At 50.4% G+C, this 18,543-nt stretch overlaps 1 protein-coding gene across 6 annotated transcripts in view; it reads left to right on the top strand.

Annotated features, from left to right (window-relative positions):
- Positions 1 to 2,472: 2,472 nt before the first annotated feature.
- Positions 2,473 to 18,543, top strand: part of MED13 (mediator complex subunit 13) — a 127,537-nt gene continuing 111,466 nt past the window's right edge. For 5 of the 6 annotated variants that reach the window (XM_053275155.1, XM_053275156.1, XM_053275154.1 and 2 more), the window contains exons 1-2: positions 2,749 to 2,952; positions 5,147 to 5,381. In XM_053275155.1, coding sequence (XP_053131130.1) covers positions 2,887 to 2,952; positions 5,147 to 5,381 — 301 coding nt within the window. In that variant the 5' untranslated portion in view covers positions 2,749 to 2,886. Of the gene's footprint in view, positions 2,953 to 5,146; positions 5,382 to 18,543 lie in introns of all 6 variants that reach the window. The other variant, XM_053275157.1, reaches the window with a different exon arrangement.

Below are 18,543 nucleotides of genomic sequence, written 5' to 3'. Positions count from 1 at the left end.
AGAGATTCCTGTCTGCAAGCAGCGTGGTGTAGTGGTTCGAGTGCTGGACTATGACCGGGGAGACCTGAGTTCAAATCCCCATTCAGCCATGAGACTTGCTGGGTGATTCTGGGCCAGTCACTTCTCTCTCAGCCTCACCTACTTCACAGGGTTGTTGTGAGGAGAAATTTAAGAAACTTTAAAAACCCTGGGCTCCTTGGAGGAAGAGCGAGATATAAAATGTAAAAACCAACAAACTTTGGAGAAGCCGCTGTTGCCAGTCTGTGTTGACAATACTGAGCGAGATGGACCAAGGGCCTGACTCTGTATATGGCAGCTTCCTATGTACGCCTCAAAACAAAATTAAAACGCGTTTAAAATCATGGCAGTGACAGGCTAACTAAAACGGAAAGGCTGCGAAAACCTTCCTAAAGGGAGTCACCCGCAGCACCCCCCGCTTTCGCTCCTGCACTCTAGACGCGCCTCTGCTGCAATCCCCCACCGCCCCACTAGATGGCGCCTCCTCCGCGGCCACCCCTCTCCGGCCCGGGCCGGTCGCTCCGCTTCCCTCCTTGCTCCTCCCTCTCTCCTCCATGGGCTCTCTGGCGCCCCTAGCGGCAGGACAGGGGCCCTGTTCCCCTCCCTCCCTCCCTCGCTCCCTCGCTTCCGTCCAATCCCTTCCCCTATTATCTCTTCCCTCCTCCTCCCGCCCCCTCGCCACCATCTCCGTCACCCAAACCGCTGACTGGACCAGCCGCCGCCGGGGTGGTCCGCCACGTGACGCCGCCGCGTCCAATCCGTGGGGCGGAGGGCGGCCAATCAGAGTCGCGGGTGCTGCTGAGGGGGGGAGAGAGAGAGGCGTCGCCTGCCTCCCTTAGCTGCTGCTGCGCCGCCGCTGCCGCCATTAGCGGACCCATTAGGGGGGCGAAGAGGGCTCCGCGGAGGCGACGAGGCCGACGGGGCTCTTAGGGTGGGGGCGGCGACGGGATGAGGCGGGAGGCCCGCTGAGGCTCGAGCAGCAAGAGGAGGAGGAGTCCGGCGCCAGGATGCCGCGGTTGGGCAGCCGCCGCCAGAGGCACCGCTGAGGCCGCCGCCGGGGAAGTCGGAGCGAAGGGGCTCCCTCGGGCCTCCCCCGCGCAGCCGCCGCTCTCGGGCCTTTGCCCTGCCAGGGGGCCGAGGAGGGGTGCCCCCCTCCCCAGCAGGAAAGGGAGCCGCGCGCAGCCCCAGGGTCTTGCCCGCCCCCCCGGAGGAGGAGAGGAGACCCCTTTTAATCTCTATCTTTTTATATATTTCCCACACACCTCGCAGATATCCCTTTCTTTTATTTTTTAAAGTAAGGGGGGGATCTGTTCCTTTTGGGGGGGAGGGTAGGTAGTCCTCCGCAAAAGAAGAACCTCCTTTTGAGGAAAGAAAGAAAGAAAGAAGCAGGGTGTGTGTGTGCCAAAGTGTGGGGAGCTTTTTCAAGGGGTGTTTTCTGTGCCCCCCACTGAAGTAAACCAAGGAGCTGCGGAGTTGTGGGGATAGTTATTTTGAGGAGGGGGAGAGGAGAGGAAGGTGCAGATTACCCCCCCCCCCGCACGCGCCTTGCACCCTCCCGGCTATTCTGCCCCCTCTAGAGTCTCATTGCGGGGTCAGCAGCCAAGTGGGAGAAGGGCTGGGGAGTTTAGTTATTTATTGGGGGGGTGTCTTGGGGAGTAAAAAAGGGGGTTGCCCCATCTGCAGTGCAAAGCGGGGAGAGGAAGAGTGTTTTGGGTGCTGCTGAAGTTCAGGTCTTGGCCAAGTTTTGTGTCATATCTTTTTGGGGGAGGGGAGAAGGAGGAAGAAGAAGCCTTAAAATCCCCCCAGCAGAAGAGATCGTCCTCCCGGTGAAAGAAAAACCAAAAACAAGCCGCAACTCTTTTCTGTTTTCGCTATCGCTTTTGGAAGAAGCCAGCCTCCCGAGGGACAAGGAAACGCACCCAATCCGGATTTCATTCCGCTCCCGTGTGGAGGATTTTACAGGGAGGCTGTCCGGAGCTCGGGAGGAAACTTCTGCAAGCCCATCTTAAAAGGACTGCCTCCTCGCAGCTGGGAAAAGAATAAGAAATATCGTCTTCGGGGAGGGAGGGGGTTGCCCGGGTCCAGGAGAGCGACCTGTTTTGGAGCAGAACCCGGCTCGGCTTCTGGGGAATCGGAAAGTTGCCTTGGCTTCAAGTGGCTGCAGTTCCGTAGGCTTTTGTTTTTGGGGAGAGCTCGCCAGCAGGAGGAAGAGGAGGACAACCTTTGGCATCTGCCCCCCACCCCTGTCCGCCCCCTTGGAACTACGCAGGGGCTGGGAAGGGACGACTGCACAGCGCCTTCTCTCCCCGCCTGACTCTGGACTCCTGCAAAGCGAGGCGAAAAGAGATCCCTGGATTACTTCCCACCCACCAGTCACTGGATTACCGATCTCTCCCGTTGTCTGGCTGAAGATTGTGAATCTCTCTCTTCCCCCCCATCCTGTAATCCCTCTGGATTAAGCACCCCAGCCTTCCTCCTCCCTGGTGCCAAGTGGGATCAATTTCTGCACCCGGCCCGCCCAGAGGCTGGGAAACTGATCTCTCCGGGCGCAGATTCCCTTCCACACTCTCTCAGATCCTCTTCCCTCTCTCCCTTCCTCCCTCCCCTCCTCCCTGGATTATTTATTCCCTCGCTTCCCCTTTTCTTGGTTGTGTGCTGGAGGCCCCTTCAGATCTCTTTCCCAGCCCCCTGCAGAACGTGTGTGTGCTTCACAAAAAGGCCTCTCTCCCTCTGGGTTGTCTCCCTCCCTTCCTCCACCCTTCTTTCTCAGCACCTCTTCTCTCTCTCTCTCTCTTGCTTGCTCTGTCTGTCTCTTTTCTTTCTTGTCGGAGACTCTGGGATAATGGCGTGTGGGTTGTGCTTGTGAGGATGAGTTCCTGCTTCGTACCGAACGGGGCCAGCCTAGAAGACTGCCACTCCAATCTCTTCTGTCTGGTGAGTGACCACTTCTTCTCTCTCTCTCTCTCTCTCTTTGTGCAAGGAGGTTGGGGTGGGGAGCAGATCACCAGAGATAACCCAGCAAGGAAGGGGGGGTGGGAGAAGGGAGACCAGATCGCCTGGGGAGGGAATAGGCGAGGAAAGTGGGGGAGGGAGGAAGGAATGGAAGCAGCCATTTTTAGCATTGCTTATGCTGGAGGAGTCCTCTGGAGAAGGCCTTGCCAGGAATCGCCCAAGCTCTCTGCCTTGCCCCCTCTCCTCCTCCAAGGCCCTTGGCTTCAGAGCCACCCTGCTTTCTCAGCACCTCTCCCTCCGTCGCCCTCATCACCCCTTCCTCTTTGTTTTTCTTCCCCATAATTCACCCAACTTTCATTTTCTCCCAGATTCTTCTCTCTCTTCCCTTCCTCCCCCCCCCGCCCACCCCTCCTTAGTCAGTAAAGTGACTTCTTGTGTCTTGTATTAACCCAGTTCTGCTTAGCTCAGTGTCTGTCTGTCTGTCTCTCTCTGTGCTCTCTTCCCCTGACAAACCAACTTTGCCTGCCTCTTTTTCTCTCCTTGCACCCCAGTTGCCTAAAAGTGTCGCTGTCCTTGCATTGGAGGCCAAAGGGCCCTTTTGGTCCCTTGCAGGGGGCGAGGAACCTGCAGGGTGACCCACATCTGGAGGCTATATTTGGTGTAAGAGGAAAGGGGGATGCACTGATGACCCCCTCTCCTCCCCGGCCACCGTTTTGTAACCTTGTCTTTGTACTGCCATGGCATCTAGTCTAGTTAAATCTTAATTCTGCTGGGATCCAGTTGAATTTGTTGACCAGGGGATTTAGTTGAACACACACACCCGCCCCAGATTTCTTTCTATGAAAATTGGGAGCAGATTGAACAGCTGGGTGTGTGTGTTTAACCCTGGAAATAAAATCTGTGCCAAAACGGCTGCGTTGATGCATAGTTGGCTATAAGGAATCGGAACAATCTGTGCATAACTGCAGGATTACAGGTTGCTTTCCATGCCGGCCTCTGTGTGTTTAAGGCATAATAAGTTCTCTCTCTCTCTCCTCATCCCCTCCCCTCCAAGAGCACCCAACTGTTGCAAATGCTGTCACTTGACAGAGTAGTGGAAGCTTCCTTGCTGGAATTCAGTGCATCAGGAGAGTCTTTTTTCTCTACATATATTATAGAAGAGGCAAGGAAGTTGAGGACGGAGTGAAAAGATCGCCCTAGGGAAGTCCAACCCTTTGCCAGCTCCGGCTGCGGCCCTTATACCTTGTGATGGCTCCAGTTCTGGAAGCTTGATAATTTTAAAAAGCATTTTCCTGGCAGTGGTGGTGGTGATGATAATTCTCACTTAAGGGGATCATTGCTGCTTCAGAGACATCAAGTAAAGCAAATTGTTATTGAGAGAGGGAGACGAACTGACTTGACTGGTGGCTTGGTGTGACTTATCAAGCAACCTTATTTTAAGTGACTTGGCCATCTTTTGGAGGTTGGTGGGCTGGAGCAGGGAACACACGTTGGGCAAGTTTTTATGGTAGTAAAGCTCATATAGTACAGTATAGCATAGTTTTTTAAACAGCGTACACTACCTAGAGAGGTATTTGTAAACTGCTTAATATATTTGATAAATAAAAATAGAACTGCTGAAAGCTGACTTAAAACACATTTGCTTGATATTTTTGGTCCATGTTTCTCTTCAGTCAAAGAGTATTTCCATCAGTATTTCTGCCTTTCGCATTATTAGACTTTACTGCATCTTTGCTGTCCCTAGTTATTGGGATATATTTGCACTTGTATATCAGACTCTGCAGATAGCCTGGAAGTGAACTTCCAGGAATACGGTAGCAGACTCTGAGTATGTTCAACAGGATATAAAAAACAATAGGATAGTTGGAAACAAGCTGCGATTGTATAGTTCTTTAACATTGCAGGATGGAATTCTGTTCAGTTTCATGCCAGTAACGTAAATTGCATTTATTTATGGCTCCCAGCCATAGCTGTCAAGCTTGTCAAGACATTTATCTTGTTTTTCCTCTTTTAAAAAAAAAAGCTTATTCTAGTCTTTGCAATTTCAGTGGGGTGGAAGGAAATCTTGCTGTGAAAGTGACTAGAAATCCCTAGATTTTGTAAATACTGAAGTGATCATCCAGAGACAGATCATCCAGTTCTTTTTAACCTAATTTCTGCTGCATTCTCTCCTCAGGCCGATTTAACGGGGATTAAATGGAAACGCTACGTATGGCAAGGTCCAACATCTGCCCCAATTCTCTTTCCTGTGACGGAAGAAGACCCCATTCTGAGCAGCTACAGTCGTTGTCTGAAGGCCGATGTCCTGAGTGTGTGGCGGAGAGACCAGAGGCCTGGCCGTCGGGAACTGTGGATATTCTGGTGGGGCGATGACCCCAGTTTCGCGGACTTAATTCATCATGATCTGGCAGGTGAGGCACAGACAAATAGGCCCCAGACACTTCATGAGGTGGTATCCTTCTTCAAACTTGACATTTCGTTTTCTGACTAGTTGCTGGCTTGCTGCCTGTGATAGCTTGGTTTTATAGAGTGATAAAGTACCTATAACTGCATCAGCCTGCATTATCCTCTTCTCTCCCTCCTCTGTGTTCAGAAAATGTATACTGTAAGCTCCTTGGGGCAGGGGCTTGTCTTCTGCTTATGTTACTCTGCAAAATGCCACTGGCATATAAATATAAATAATCAAGTCCTATATAAATAATGCTATATAAATAGTGAAGTCCGTGTAATAGTTATGCTTTCAGGGCCTGTGAAAAATGGCCTTCGTTCCAGATTGGACATGGTGGTGGTTGCATTTATGTGTGTGTGGTCGGGCTGTGCTTTTTTTTGAAGAAATGTTGCAAGTCTGAGACTGCTTTGCTTCCCTCTCAGAAGGCTTCTCTAGTCTTATGCATTTGGAAAATTGGTGGGCAGTGTTTGTGTTGAATGGATAAGACTGTGGCCATGCTGCAGGAATGCAGTGGCCTGTCTGGGTAAGCCGTGCTACATTTGGAGATCAGGATTTTGTTCTGAAACGACAGTATTCTTCTGAAACTCTTCGTTCTGATTTGTTCCTGAACTGAGTGGAAGTGAACTGGATTTTCAGAAATGATTTGTTCCGAAACTCTCTTGCTGCATCAGACCTGCGGCGGGAGGAGAAATGAAGAGCTAAATGTGTATGTGTGTGTTTGTGTTAAAACGCCAGCTGGGTGATAGAGTGTTCACCTTTGTCCTTGAATCAAACCTCTAAACGAGCACAGGAGGAAGGGCAAAAGCAGGCCTTGACAGACTGGCAGCAAGGGGGACGGTCTGGAAAGGGGTTATACACTGAATGCAGTAGCGAGCATGAATTTCCCCCTTGGCAAAGCCGGGTCTGCCTTGGTTTGCACTTGGATGGACGACTGCATGTGATCTCTGTGAGATGTTCCCCTTCAGGGGTGAGGCCAGAGCTTAGTGGAAGACCCTCTGCTTGGCATGCAGAAGGTCCCAGGTTCCCTCCCTGGCAGCATCTCCAAATAGGGCTGCGAGAGACTCCTGGCTGAAACCTTGGAGAGCTGCTGCCAGCAGGGTGGATTTGATTTAAATCAAACTGATTTAAATCACGATTTAAATCACGATTTAAATCACTAGCAGGGTGGATAAAAATTAAAAAAATCCGATTTAAATCAAAAAAATCTGATTTAAATAAAAAAATCCGATTTAAATCAAAAAAATCCGATTTTTTTGATTTAAATCGGATTTTTTTGATTTTTATCCACCCTGCTAGTGATTTAAATCGTGATGATTTAAATCAAATCCACCCTGGCTGCCGGTCAGTGTAGACAATCTCCCTTTCATATGCAACCAGGGGTCTGACTCAGGGTAAGGTCGCTTCCTATGTGCCTAAACCTCGGAGTAGTTGCTCTAGTCTTGGCAGAAAGCACTGCGGTTAAAGCTGTATTGCGGAACCTGATGTGGGCACTTGGAACTCGAATCCCATTGCTATCAATGGGTTCATGTGGATAACATGATTTTGAGGTGTGGGTTATTTTGTCTTCCATCTTCCTTGCCTTGTAAGCCATCGGCTTGGGAAAGTGTGTTCGTTCTCTCTCTCTTTCTCCCTCCCTGTCTTGTTGACTGGACATCTAGCCCAGTGTGCTTTTTGGATGTTTCTCAATGTTGTCTATGTAATTAGTCTACATAGAAGATCTTGCCCCTTGCATGGTTTCCTCTCTTCTAGAGCTGGTGTAATGGAGTTTCTAGGAGTGGAGGTCTCCCGTTCAGATCTTGACTTGGCCATGGGGCTCCCTAGATAGCCTTAATCCCCCCACCCCACTTCAGGGACCCTTGAGTGGAAAAACAGTACAAGTATCGTAAACAGAATTTCAGCCTGTTATCTGCAGTACAGTGATAATGCTGTCCTACCAGACAAAGCTTACATAGGCATAGCCCTTGGTTCATCTAGCTTGAGGCTGTCCATACTGACCGGCCAGCTGCTATCCAGGGTTTCAGATGGGTCTTCCCCAGCCCTACCTGGAGACGCTGCCAGGGATAGAACCTAGGACCTTGTTCATGCAGAGCAGGTAGTCTCCTCGTCTTGAAATGATCGCAGAAGGAAGGCACCGAAACACCTTCAACACTTGCAAGGCACTGGCTGGCTCCTTAGATCACATCTTAGGAACATAGGAAGCTGCCAGATACTGAGTCAGACCCTTGGTCTATCTAGCTCAGTATTGTCTGCACAGACTGGCAGTGGCTTCTTCAGGGTTTCAGGCAGGAGTATCTCTCAGCCTTATCTTGGAGAGGCTGCCAGGGAGGGAACTTGGAACCTTCTGCTTTTCCCAGAGCAGCTCCATCCCCTGAGGGGAATAACTTACATTGCTCACATATCGTCTCCCTTTCATATGCAACCAGGGCGGACCCTGCTTAGCTAAGGGGACAAGTCATGCTTGCTCCCACAAGACCAGCTCTCCTCTCGCATTGTCTGTGGACAGGAAGAGTAAAGAGAGAAGTTGTACTGTTTGATCAGCTGTGAGTAGGTGGGTGTTGGTGCCATCCCTTCCTTACCAACTTGGCGCTGGTCGTGCTGACCATTGCCTATTTGGCTGTCTCTTCCCTGCTTCTAGGTTGTTAGCGTTGCCCTGGGCTAAACAGGCTGCTGGTCTGAAAGCGGCATGTATGGTTCTCCCTGTCTCCACACCAGTCCTGGAACATAGGACCATAGGAAGCTGCCATATACTGAGTCAGACCCTTGGTCTGTCTAACTCAGTATTGTCTACCCAGACTGGCAGCAGCTTCTCCAAGGTTGCAGGCAGGGATCTCTCCCAGCCCTATCTTGGAGATGCTGCCAGGGAGGGAACTTGGAACCTTCTGCTCTTCCCAGAGCGGCCCCATTATCCCTTGAGGGGAATCTCTTGCAGTGCTCACACATCAAGTCTCCCCTCCATATGCAACCAGGGTGGACCCTGCTTAGCTAAGGGGACAGGTCATGCTTGCTGCCTCAAGCCCAGCTCTCCTCTCCTCTGGAGGACGTGTGCGTAGCTACTCTGAGCCAAACGGTGCTCCTGTAGCAGCTGAATGCATTGCTCCGTCTCCCTGCCTGAGTCTCCTCTGCTACAGTAGTGGGAATAGTCAGTCACCAGGGAGCAGTGATTCCTTGTGATAGGCGAGCGCCAAATTACACTTCGTTTCATCTTTTGATATACTCAAATGTGTACTTCAAGAGTGCCTGGTAAACGGGGCACATGATTCAGACTTCAGGTTTTGACGTCTTTCAGAACTGAGGGTGTGGAGCGAGCCTTTTCGTAGCGGTGGTACCTGCTCCTCAGAACTCGCTGCTCTGAAATATATGCCTTGCTCCCCTCCTGCCTTTGCCAGGGCAGAAAAACACCGCCTTTTTCCCCTGGAAGGCCTCTCAAGGTGGGATTGCGGGATTGTTGAGCTGGCCATCCCTTTCTTCCGTTTTCTACTTCTGAGCACTGAATGTACAAAGCCGACTCTTGTTCAGTGGGGCTTGCTCCCAAGCAGCTCTGCATAGGATCGGGGCGGAAAGTGTTTGTGGAAGAAGCTGCGTGACACTGAGTCAATGATGATGCTCTCGTATGGAGCAGGGGGAGAGCAACTGTCCCTTTCCAAGCCCAGCACAGCATTTCTCAAGCTGTTGCTTAGATTGTGAGCTTTTGGGGGTGGGGGAACATTTGGTTTGTTCTGTGTAAACCGCTTGGAGCACCTGGTGGAAAGCAGGGTATAAACATCTGGAGCAGTAGTAGTAGACCATTGGTCCATCTAGCTCAGTATCATCTACACCAGGGATTCTCAACGTTGGGCCCCCAAATGTTCCTGGACTTCAACTCCCATAATCCCCAACTAAAGGCCACTGGGGTTGGAGATTATGGGAACTGAAGTCCAATAACATCTGAACACCCAACGTTGACAATTTCTGGTCTACAGTGACTGGCAACGGCTCTCTGAGGTTTTAGGCAGGAGTCTCTCCCAGCCCTACTTGGAGATGTTGCCAGGGATTGAACCTGGGACCTTCTGCATGCCAAGCAGATCCTCTCCCTCTGAGCTACATCCTTCGCCCCAACAAGGACTTAATCAACATGGACTTATGATCTGTACTTACTGGGAATTCCACATTCATAGGGGATAATTGCAATCGCCAGTCCTCCTCACGAATGAGTTGCAACGGGTTCCCTGTCAGCGTAGGGCAGCTGTTCAGTCTCGGGTGGCTGAATGTTGCTTGTCCTTGTAAGAAATTAGCCTCCAGATACTTGAGCGCTGTGTAACTAGTTATCATGCCAGAGTCTTGTCCGTTATCGGAATTAACTAGACCCATCGCTCCAACAACTCAGAACAGCCGTGCACTGTGGCTCTTGGTGGTCATGCCTGCTTGCATTTCATTTTATATGTAAAACATGACAGAAACCTGCAAACTGGTTAGGCAAAACGTAGAGATCGCACTAGATAAGAATTTTTTTTAAAAAAATTGGTTTCATTGCTTCTGATGCTAAACGGTAGTGAGTTTTAAAAGTTTGCATGTAGCTTTGAGTGTTTTACAAGAAACACACTTTATAAACAAATCTGATTTCAGTGAGAGTGCTTAGATTTTTCCCATTAAAATCCCCATTGGACTTGAAAGTGCTTAAATTTTGACATCCTATGAAACGGAAGGTCGGGAAATTTAGAACCGACAAGAGGAAGTCCTTTTTCACACAGCACATCATTAATCTATGGAATTCTTTGCCATGGGATGTGGTGATGGCCACCAAGCTTGGGTGGCTTTGCAAGGGGCTTAGACAAATTCACAGAGGACAGGTCTATCAGTGGCTACTAGTCTGGCAGCTGTAGGCCATCTCCAGTTTCAGAGGCACGATGCCTCTCAATCCCAGTTGAGGGAGCCACAGCAGCAGGAGAGAGGGCATGCCTTTCTCCCTTGCCTGTGGACTCCTCAGGGGCATCTGGTGGGCCACTGTGGGGAGCAGGATGCTGGACTAGATAGGCCTTGGGCCTGATCCAGCAGGGCTGGTCTTACGTTCTTATGACTGGATTATTTTTCAAAATAAAGAGTAACGATCCAAGAGTAACCAGAGCTGGTCTTGTGCTAGCAAGCATGACTTGTCCCCTGAGCTAAGCAGGGTCCACCCTGGTTGCCTATGAAAGGGAGACTAGAAGTGTGAGCACTGGAAGATATTCCCCTTCAGGGGATAATGGAGCCACTCTGGGAAGAGCATCTAGGTTCCAAGTTCTCTCCCTGGCAGCCTCTCCAAGATCGGGCTGAGAGAGACTCCTGCCTGCACCCTTGGAGAAGCCGCTACCAGTCTGTGAAGACAATACTGAGCTAGATCGACCAAGGGTCTGACTCCGTATATAGCAGCTTCCTATGTTCCTGTCCTCTGTACTCTAAAAGGCGATGTGCTTTGGCCAGACTGGAGGTCCTCCTTCCTCTTAGGAGAACCTTCTCACTCTTTCTCTCACAGGCGATAACAAGAACATTCCTTGTAGTACTCTAAAACATTCAAAGCACTTCACAGACCTCTCAGGAAACAAAGGCTGCTCAACGTCGGCCCTCCTGCAGATGTTGGACTCCGACTCCCATCACCCCTGACTATTGACCCCTGTGGCTAGGGGTGATGGGGTTTGTAGTCCAACAGCTGGACGGCCAATGTTGTGCTGCCCTGCTTGAAGGCCATCCTCCAGTGGAGGGGAGTTAGTGTTGTCCCCAGCCAGCCCCCAGCAAGAGTGACCTGAACCGGAACATCCCAAGTCACAGCTGAGTCTCAGAGCCAGCTGGTGTGGTGTAGACCCTGTGAACACAATGAAGAGGGGAAGTGGTTGCTGTGGAGCCAGTTGACTTGAAACCATTGCAGCTGTTCTGTCGGCATCAGCGTCTTCGGGCTCCATACGTTGAGCCCTTCCATAGGAAGGGATCTCCCAGTCTTATGCAACAGCCGCGTCGGCACTGGAGTGGTCTTCAGCTACGATTCCTTGATGTATTTCGCACATCCTCTCTATACCACACTTGCATACGAACTGAACAGATGCATTTGGGAAGCACCGTAGTGCCACATGGGCGCTGTTGCCACCAGCTGTGCTCGGACAGAGGCCTTTAAGAAGAGCCTGCTGACGGAACCGACGGTTGCACCTTCTGGTGGTGTGTCGGCCGCTTCCTCCTTTTGCCCTGTGAGTTACCTCGGCCGTAACTGGCACGGAGCGTCTCCTGTCACTGTTGAGCCAAACTGTAACTTAGACCCGCCGGCCTATTTTGGGCCTTGGCTGTCTCCGAGCATAGGGCAGCAGGCGCACAGGAGTCTCTGCTGAAGCTTTGTGGCCCGTGGCCCGCCTGAAGTGGGGGTGTCGGGAATGCCGGAGAGGGGCGCCCCTTCCTGGGCTGCGGTTTGAGGGGTCGGGGCCAGTTTGCATCCTGTGCAGAACCAGACAGCTGGCAGAGCGGAAAATACCAAATACCAAATCCAGGAGGGATGTCAATGACTATGTAACGCAAGCATGCGCACACTTGACGGTGTCCAGGGTTTTGTGGAGCTGCAAATATGACTAGAGCCCTGTTCATTCACTCTGAAGGGGAGGGAGTGTGAAGGAGAGCTGGTCTCTTGGCAGCAAGCATGAATTGTCCCCTCAGCTAAGCAGGGTCTTCCTTGGTTTGTATTTGAGTGGGTGACGACATGCAAGCACTGTCTTCTGTGAGTTACTTGAATTGGGGGGTAGGGCCGTAGCTCAGTGGTTGAGCATCTCCTTTGCATACAGAAGTTCCCAGATTCAGTCCCCGGTATCTTCAGGTAGAAGACATCCTCTCTGAAACCCCGAGGAGCTGCTGCCAGTCAGAGCAGGCGCTACAGGACTAGATGAACCAGGGGTCTGACTCTGTATAAGGCATTTTCCTTGTAGGGGATGGTGCTATTCTTCGCATGCCGAAGGTGCCAGGTTCACTCCCTGGCAGCCTCTGCAGGTAGGCCTGGGAAAGACCCCTGCCTGAAATTGTGGAGAGCTGCTGCCAGTCAGTGTAGACAGTCCTGAGCTAGATAGACTAGTGGTTTGACTCGGTATAAGGCAGCTTCCTATATGGTTTCTAACAATATATTCAGTCTTGCTTGCAGTTGTAGACTCTCCCAGGATTGTTCATCTGCTCATCCTCTTGTATTAGGATATTTTATCTGTTCTAGATGGCCGATTCCTCTGTGGGTATTTGCTGGCATGCCAGGACGCCACACTTTCCCTCCCTGTGGCGTGGGCTGCTGGGAGGAGAGCTGGTCTGGTGGGAGCAAGCATGACTTGTCCCCTTAGCAAAGCAGGGTCCGCCCTGGTTGCATATGAAAGGGAGATGAGAAGTGTGAACATCACTGGAAGAGATTCCCCTCAGGGGATGGAGCCGTTCTGGGAAGAGCATCTAGGTTCCAAGTTCCCTCCCTGGCAGCATCTCCAAGATAGGGCGGAGAGAGACTCCTGCCTGCAACCTTGGAGAAGCCACTGCCAGTCTGTGTAGACCAGTCCTGCTCAGTATTGGCCCTCATGCAGCTGTTGGCCTACAACTCCCATAATCCCTGGCTTTTGGCCACTGTGGCTAGGGATTATGGGAGTTGTAGTCCAAAAACAGTGTCTGGGGGGGGCAAAGTTGAGCAGGCTTGGTGTAGACATTACTGAGCTAGGTGAACCTAGGGTCTGGCTCAGTACATGGCAGCTTCCTCTGTTCTGATGAGCCAAGGTTGTGTAAGCCGTCCCTGCCCCCTTTCTCCAGCTCCCCGGTTGAGAGGAAGATGGGGAGGTTTGGGGTGTTCTATTGGTCAGGTGCTGGGAGCATCTTGAGAGGGTAGGACTGGGCCAACAGCCCCCAGCTGTGCGGCCATTCCTCTGCTCAACCATTGCATTTGGTGTGCCTGGGTCGAGCAATGGAATTGGCTCCTCTCTTGGAGGAGGGGTGGCTTTCCTGTTCTGTTGCTCCGCTGTGGATTCCACTCCAGGTGCCTCCATCAGATGGGGAAATCTTGCACCTCTCTCCCCCATGGAAAAGGAAGATGGGAGGCTTTTACTGCTTGGTAGAGGTGTTCAGAACAGGGATCCGACTGGGGGTACAAAAGACCACCATTTTATTTAACATATTTGTATGAAGAAAACCACCGGGCTCTGTGGGCACCAGGAGTCGAAATCAACTTGACGGCACACTTCATCTTTATGCTGCCCCAAACTTCCATCTCTGGGCGTTTTACCGTAAAACAGTCTAATACAGCTTGGGAGTGCCTCCAGGCCTCACCCTGGTATCTTAGATGGAGGCTATTGCCAGGAGCACTTTCCATCAGCTTCGGCTGATTTGACAGCTGCGTCCATTTCTTGAAAAGAATGATCTCAAAACAGTAGTACATCAGCTTGTAACCTTCCAGCTTGACTACTGCAATGCGCTCTACGTGGGGCTGCCTTTGTAGGTAGTTCGGAAACTTCGGTTGGTTCAAAATGCGGCAGCCAGATGGGGGTGACCCGGAGAGACCGTATTATGCCTGTCTTAAAACAGTTGCACTGGTTGCTGATATGTTTCTGGGCGAAATACCTTTGATTTGCCTTTTATTACCTTTAAAGTCCTGAATGGCTTAGGTCTGGGCTACTTTAAAGAGTGCCTTCTTTTGTATGATCCCCATCACACCCTGAGGTCATCTGGAGTGGTCTGTCTCTAGTTACCACTGGGTCATCTGGTGGTGACTCATAACTGGGCCTTCTCTGTAGCTGCTCCTGGCCTATGGAATGCACTCCTGGCAGAGAGCCATAATTTAGGCCCGTGGTTGGCCTTCAAGAGAGCCCTTAAAACATACTTGTTTGGCCTGGCCTTCCAGGGTTTTAAAATTGCTTCTAAGTAATTGGTTTTTCAATGGCTTTCAATTGAGTTAAAGTTTTTATATTGTTATAAGCAGTGTGTGTTTTAAGTGGTGTTGGTTTTAATTTTTTAAAAAAATTGTTTTTTTTATTTTATTTTATTTTATTTTTTTAAATCGCCTGGAGCCATTGGATGGGGCGGTCTAGAAATGCAGTCGGGAAATAAATAATAAATAAATTGCAGCAGAATGAAAAGGTTAAAACTGCTGCAACAATTTAAAATTTTAAAACAAGGTTAAAAATTTGGGCTTGCCGACCAAGACCAACCCAAAACGGCAAGTGCCGGCTTATCACTGTATGGCGGAGAAGTCCAGTGCACCCCACCCGTTCCCACTGGTTTTGCCTCACAATCCATAATGCAGAAGACTTATGGTTTTTATGACCTCATAGGTGGTCGGGAATATCTGCCCTCTGGACCCATTCCAGACGAGGCCTAGTGAAAAGCAGCTGTTGGCCGTGCCCAGTGCTTGTTTCAATGGACTTCTTCCCAGTTTCCCGGTTAGCACATTCAAAAGGAGTTAGGCAACAGTTTTCCGGGAGTAGTTCTGCTGGAAAACTGTAGTTCAGTTTTCCAGCTGAACTGCATTTAGTAGATGGAGAAGCTAGTTGTCAACTTGTTTTCCTGAAGATTTCGGGTGTGGCGGGTGGGATGGTGGGCCCAAGCTCTTCATCCCAAATCTTGACCCCATCTTGTTATCTCATGCCCTTGTTCCATTCTGACTTCCCCCCGTAACCAACCCATAGGCACGCATTGGGTTTAGGTGCCTTGAGTTGCCAACTCCTCTTCTAGATGCTTGTGATGATATAGTGTAGTGTTCTGCCTTCTAAGGCCTGGGGCCAGTGGCAGATCCCATCAGCCCAGTGCGGCCCCCGGACCTTGTTTGTTGGGCCTGCGTGAAGCTTCGGCTAAAGCTGAATACTCTACATAAGAACAGCCCTGCTGGATCAGGCTCAAGGCCCATCTAGTCCAGCATCCTGTTTCCCACCAGATGCCTCCGAGAAGCCCCCAGGCAAGAGGGGAGGGTGTGCCCTCTCTTCTGCTGTTGCTCATCTGCAACTGCTATTTAGCGACATCTTGCTTCTGAGGCTGGAGGTGGCTATAGCCACCAGAAAAGTAGCCATTGATAGACCTGTCCTCCGTGACTTTGTCTAAGCTTCTTTTAAAGCCATTCAGGCTAGTGGCCATCACCACATCTGTGGCAGAGGATTCCATAAGTTAATTATGCTCTGTGTGAAGATTGACTTCCTTTTGTGGGTCCTAAATTTCCCGACCTTTGGTTTCATGGGGTGACACCCAGTTGGGGTGTCTGTGTGTGTGTGTGTGTGTGTGTGTGAGAGAGAGAGAGAGAGAGAGAGAGATTTCTCTCTTTCCACTCTATGTACTCCAGGCATAATTTTATTCACCTCTACAACTTTTATATAAATCACCTAATGGCGCAGCAGGGAAATTACTAGCAAGCCAGAGGTTGCCAGTTTGAATCCCCACTGGTCCTCTATTGGGCAGCAGCGAACTAGGAAGATGCTGAAAGGCATCATCCCATCCTGTGCGGGAGAAGGCAATGGCCAACCCCTCCTGTATTCTACCAAAGACAACCACAGGGCTCTGTGGACGCCAGGAGTCGACATCGACTCACTTTACTGTTACACCTTTTATATACTCTACACTGGGGCTGCTCAACTTTGGCCTTCCTGCAGATGTTGGACTACAACACACATAACCCCTGGCTATTGGCCACTGTGGCTGGGGGATTATGGGAGTTGTAGTCCAAAAACAGCTGTGCGGGGGGTGGGGCTGAAGTTGAGCAGGCCTGCTCTAGACAGTCCCTCAGCACCATGCAAAGACAGACAATGACAAATAATAAATAATTCCCACCATGCACTGCTGTGCTTTGCAGGATTGTAGCTGAAGTTCTGTTTTGATGTAGATCCAGAGGTGCGTAGCAGACCCTCTTGCATGCTACAGTGTTTGCACACTTAATAAGCAGTTTCTTTGCGGTGAATTTCCTGATGATGTGAAGAGGGCTTGTTTTTCTGTAAATGTGTGTGTGGTTTTTTTTAAGGTGGCTCAACTCACGAAAGACCCCCTTGGGCACAGTAGAACTCACTTCCCGGTTGACTGGAGTATCTTTATGCATCAGATTGCACTGGAAATGTTTGGACTTGCCGTCTGTACATGTTGTTGTTTTAAGTGGCTTTCACTAAGCTTGGATTCCCTGGCCCGGTTTTTCTGACGTCTGTTTTTTCCGTGTGCCTTGTGCCAAAACTTGCTAAGATTGACCCAGTGTCATGACAGGAACACTTTTTGGTTGCCCGCCCCGCCCCCCGGCGCAATAAGAGCTTCTATTCCTGCAGATCCAGGCTGCTTCTCTCTGATTGAAAACAACTGGTGGCCATTAGAATGCAATGCTAGTGCTTCTGTGGGTGCGAAGGAGGAGACTGAACGGAGTGAGTGTTCATAGAAGGTTGTGGCGCGCATGGTAGGCTCCTTAAAAGGCGTAATTGTACACTCCCAGACCGACGTGGACATTTCTTGGATTCTGGCTTTGCTTTGGAGCATGACATGGTGCTTCTGTAGCTCCAGACCCTGGGGTGCGTTGGATTTCTTGGCACCAGACCATGGCTTTTTAGTAATTGATTTAAAGCTGTGGTTTCCAGCCTTTCTACCTTCACGGAGCCCTTCCCACCCCCCTGGCTTGTCTGCCACAGAGTATCGGCTGGCCTTGTGCAAGATTCAGAGGCTGTGCAGTTGGTTTGCATGGCGTGAGATCCCAGGTGGTTCGGCTTGAATATCCCACAAGTCCAGTTGGGCCTCCCTTGTGGCTGGATGTTGGAGGAGAGTTCAGCTGTGGCGGGCAGGCGGTCCTGCAGGGAAGCTTGTCCACAGTTACTGAGAGGCTTCTCAGAATTTGCTGGCGTTCTCTCTGCAAGATCTCCCCTAAACCAAACAGGGCAGAGTCAGGGATGTTTTCCGACAGCCAGTCTGCTCCCTTGTTCATGGATCCTGGCTTGGCCCGGAAGGGGAAAGCTTGGATGATCCTGCCAGCAGATGTCAGCGGCGGCGGCTGTTTCTGCTACAACCACCACCACAAATATTTATATACCGCTTTTCAACAAAAGCTTCCAAAGCGATTTACCTAGAAAAGCAATACAATAAATAAGATTAGTCCCTGTCCCCAAAGGGTTCACAATTCAAAGAGAAATGGAAGATAGACACCAGCAGCGGCCTCTGGAGGGATGCTGTGCTGGGGGTGGATAGGGCCGGTTGCTCTCACCCTGCTAAATAAAAGAGAATCACCATTTTAAAAAAAAATGAATATTTATATACCGCTTTTTGACAAAAGTTCCCAAAGTGGTTTACATGGGGAAAGCAGTAATTAATAAGATTGATTCATTCATTCATGCATTCATTCATTCATTCGATTTCTACACCACCCTTCCGAAAATGGCTCAGGGCGGTTTACACAGAGAAATAACAAATAAATAAGATGGATTATTTATCCGCAAAGGGCTCACAATCTAAAAAGAAACATAAAATAGACACCAGCAACAGTCACTGGAGGTACTGTACTGAGGGTGGATACGGCCAGTTACTCTCCCCCTGAAAGAGAATCATGAGGTAGACACCAACATCAGCCACTGGAAGGATGCTGTGCTGGGGCTGGATAAGGCCGGTTGCTCTCCCCCTGCTAAATCTAAGAGACTTTAAAAGGGCACCTTTTTGCCTAGTTAGCAGGTTGCGGTCAGGCCTTGCGGTCAGAGAGGCGGTATAAAAATGTGATAAATAAATACATACATAAGCCTGGGGCAATGCTTCTTCAGTAGCCTCCCCTGCTTTGCCCCATAGGCTTTAAGGGGATTTGTTTCCAAGGCAGGGGATTGGCTGTAGCATCTCAACCACAGCCGGCCATTTACCAGATGCAGTATGAAAACTACCTCCTTGGCTGTGTAGCCGATGCTCGGCCGTGGTATTAATTTTCTTTTGTGATGGCCTCACAACAGTGACTCATGGCCCTAGCGACAATGGGAGCGCGCGGATTGTAATTCCTCCCCTGTGGGGCTTAAAGTAGGACATCTCCATTGCTGGCAGCTTGTTAGGGAAGCACCAGTGTGTGCGCTGATAGGCACCCCCCCCCCGGGTGGCGTCCCGCCCTCCCTACTCCTCGCCGGCTTATAAACAAGGCGGTACGCATTCTGCGCTGAGGATCATGCCATGCGGACAGAATTAGGGTTGCGTGTGCT

Source organism: Hemicordylus capensis, chromosome 12, assembly GCF_027244095.1.
Source record: "Hemicordylus capensis ecotype Gifberg chromosome 12, rHemCap1.1.pri, whole genome shotgun sequence".
Lineage (NCBI taxonomy): Eukaryota > Metazoa > Chordata > Lepidosauria > Squamata > Cordylidae > Hemicordylus > Hemicordylus capensis.
The sequence above is the reverse complement of the archived record's forward strand: the minus strand, read 5'-3'. Positions and strand labels throughout refer to the sequence as shown.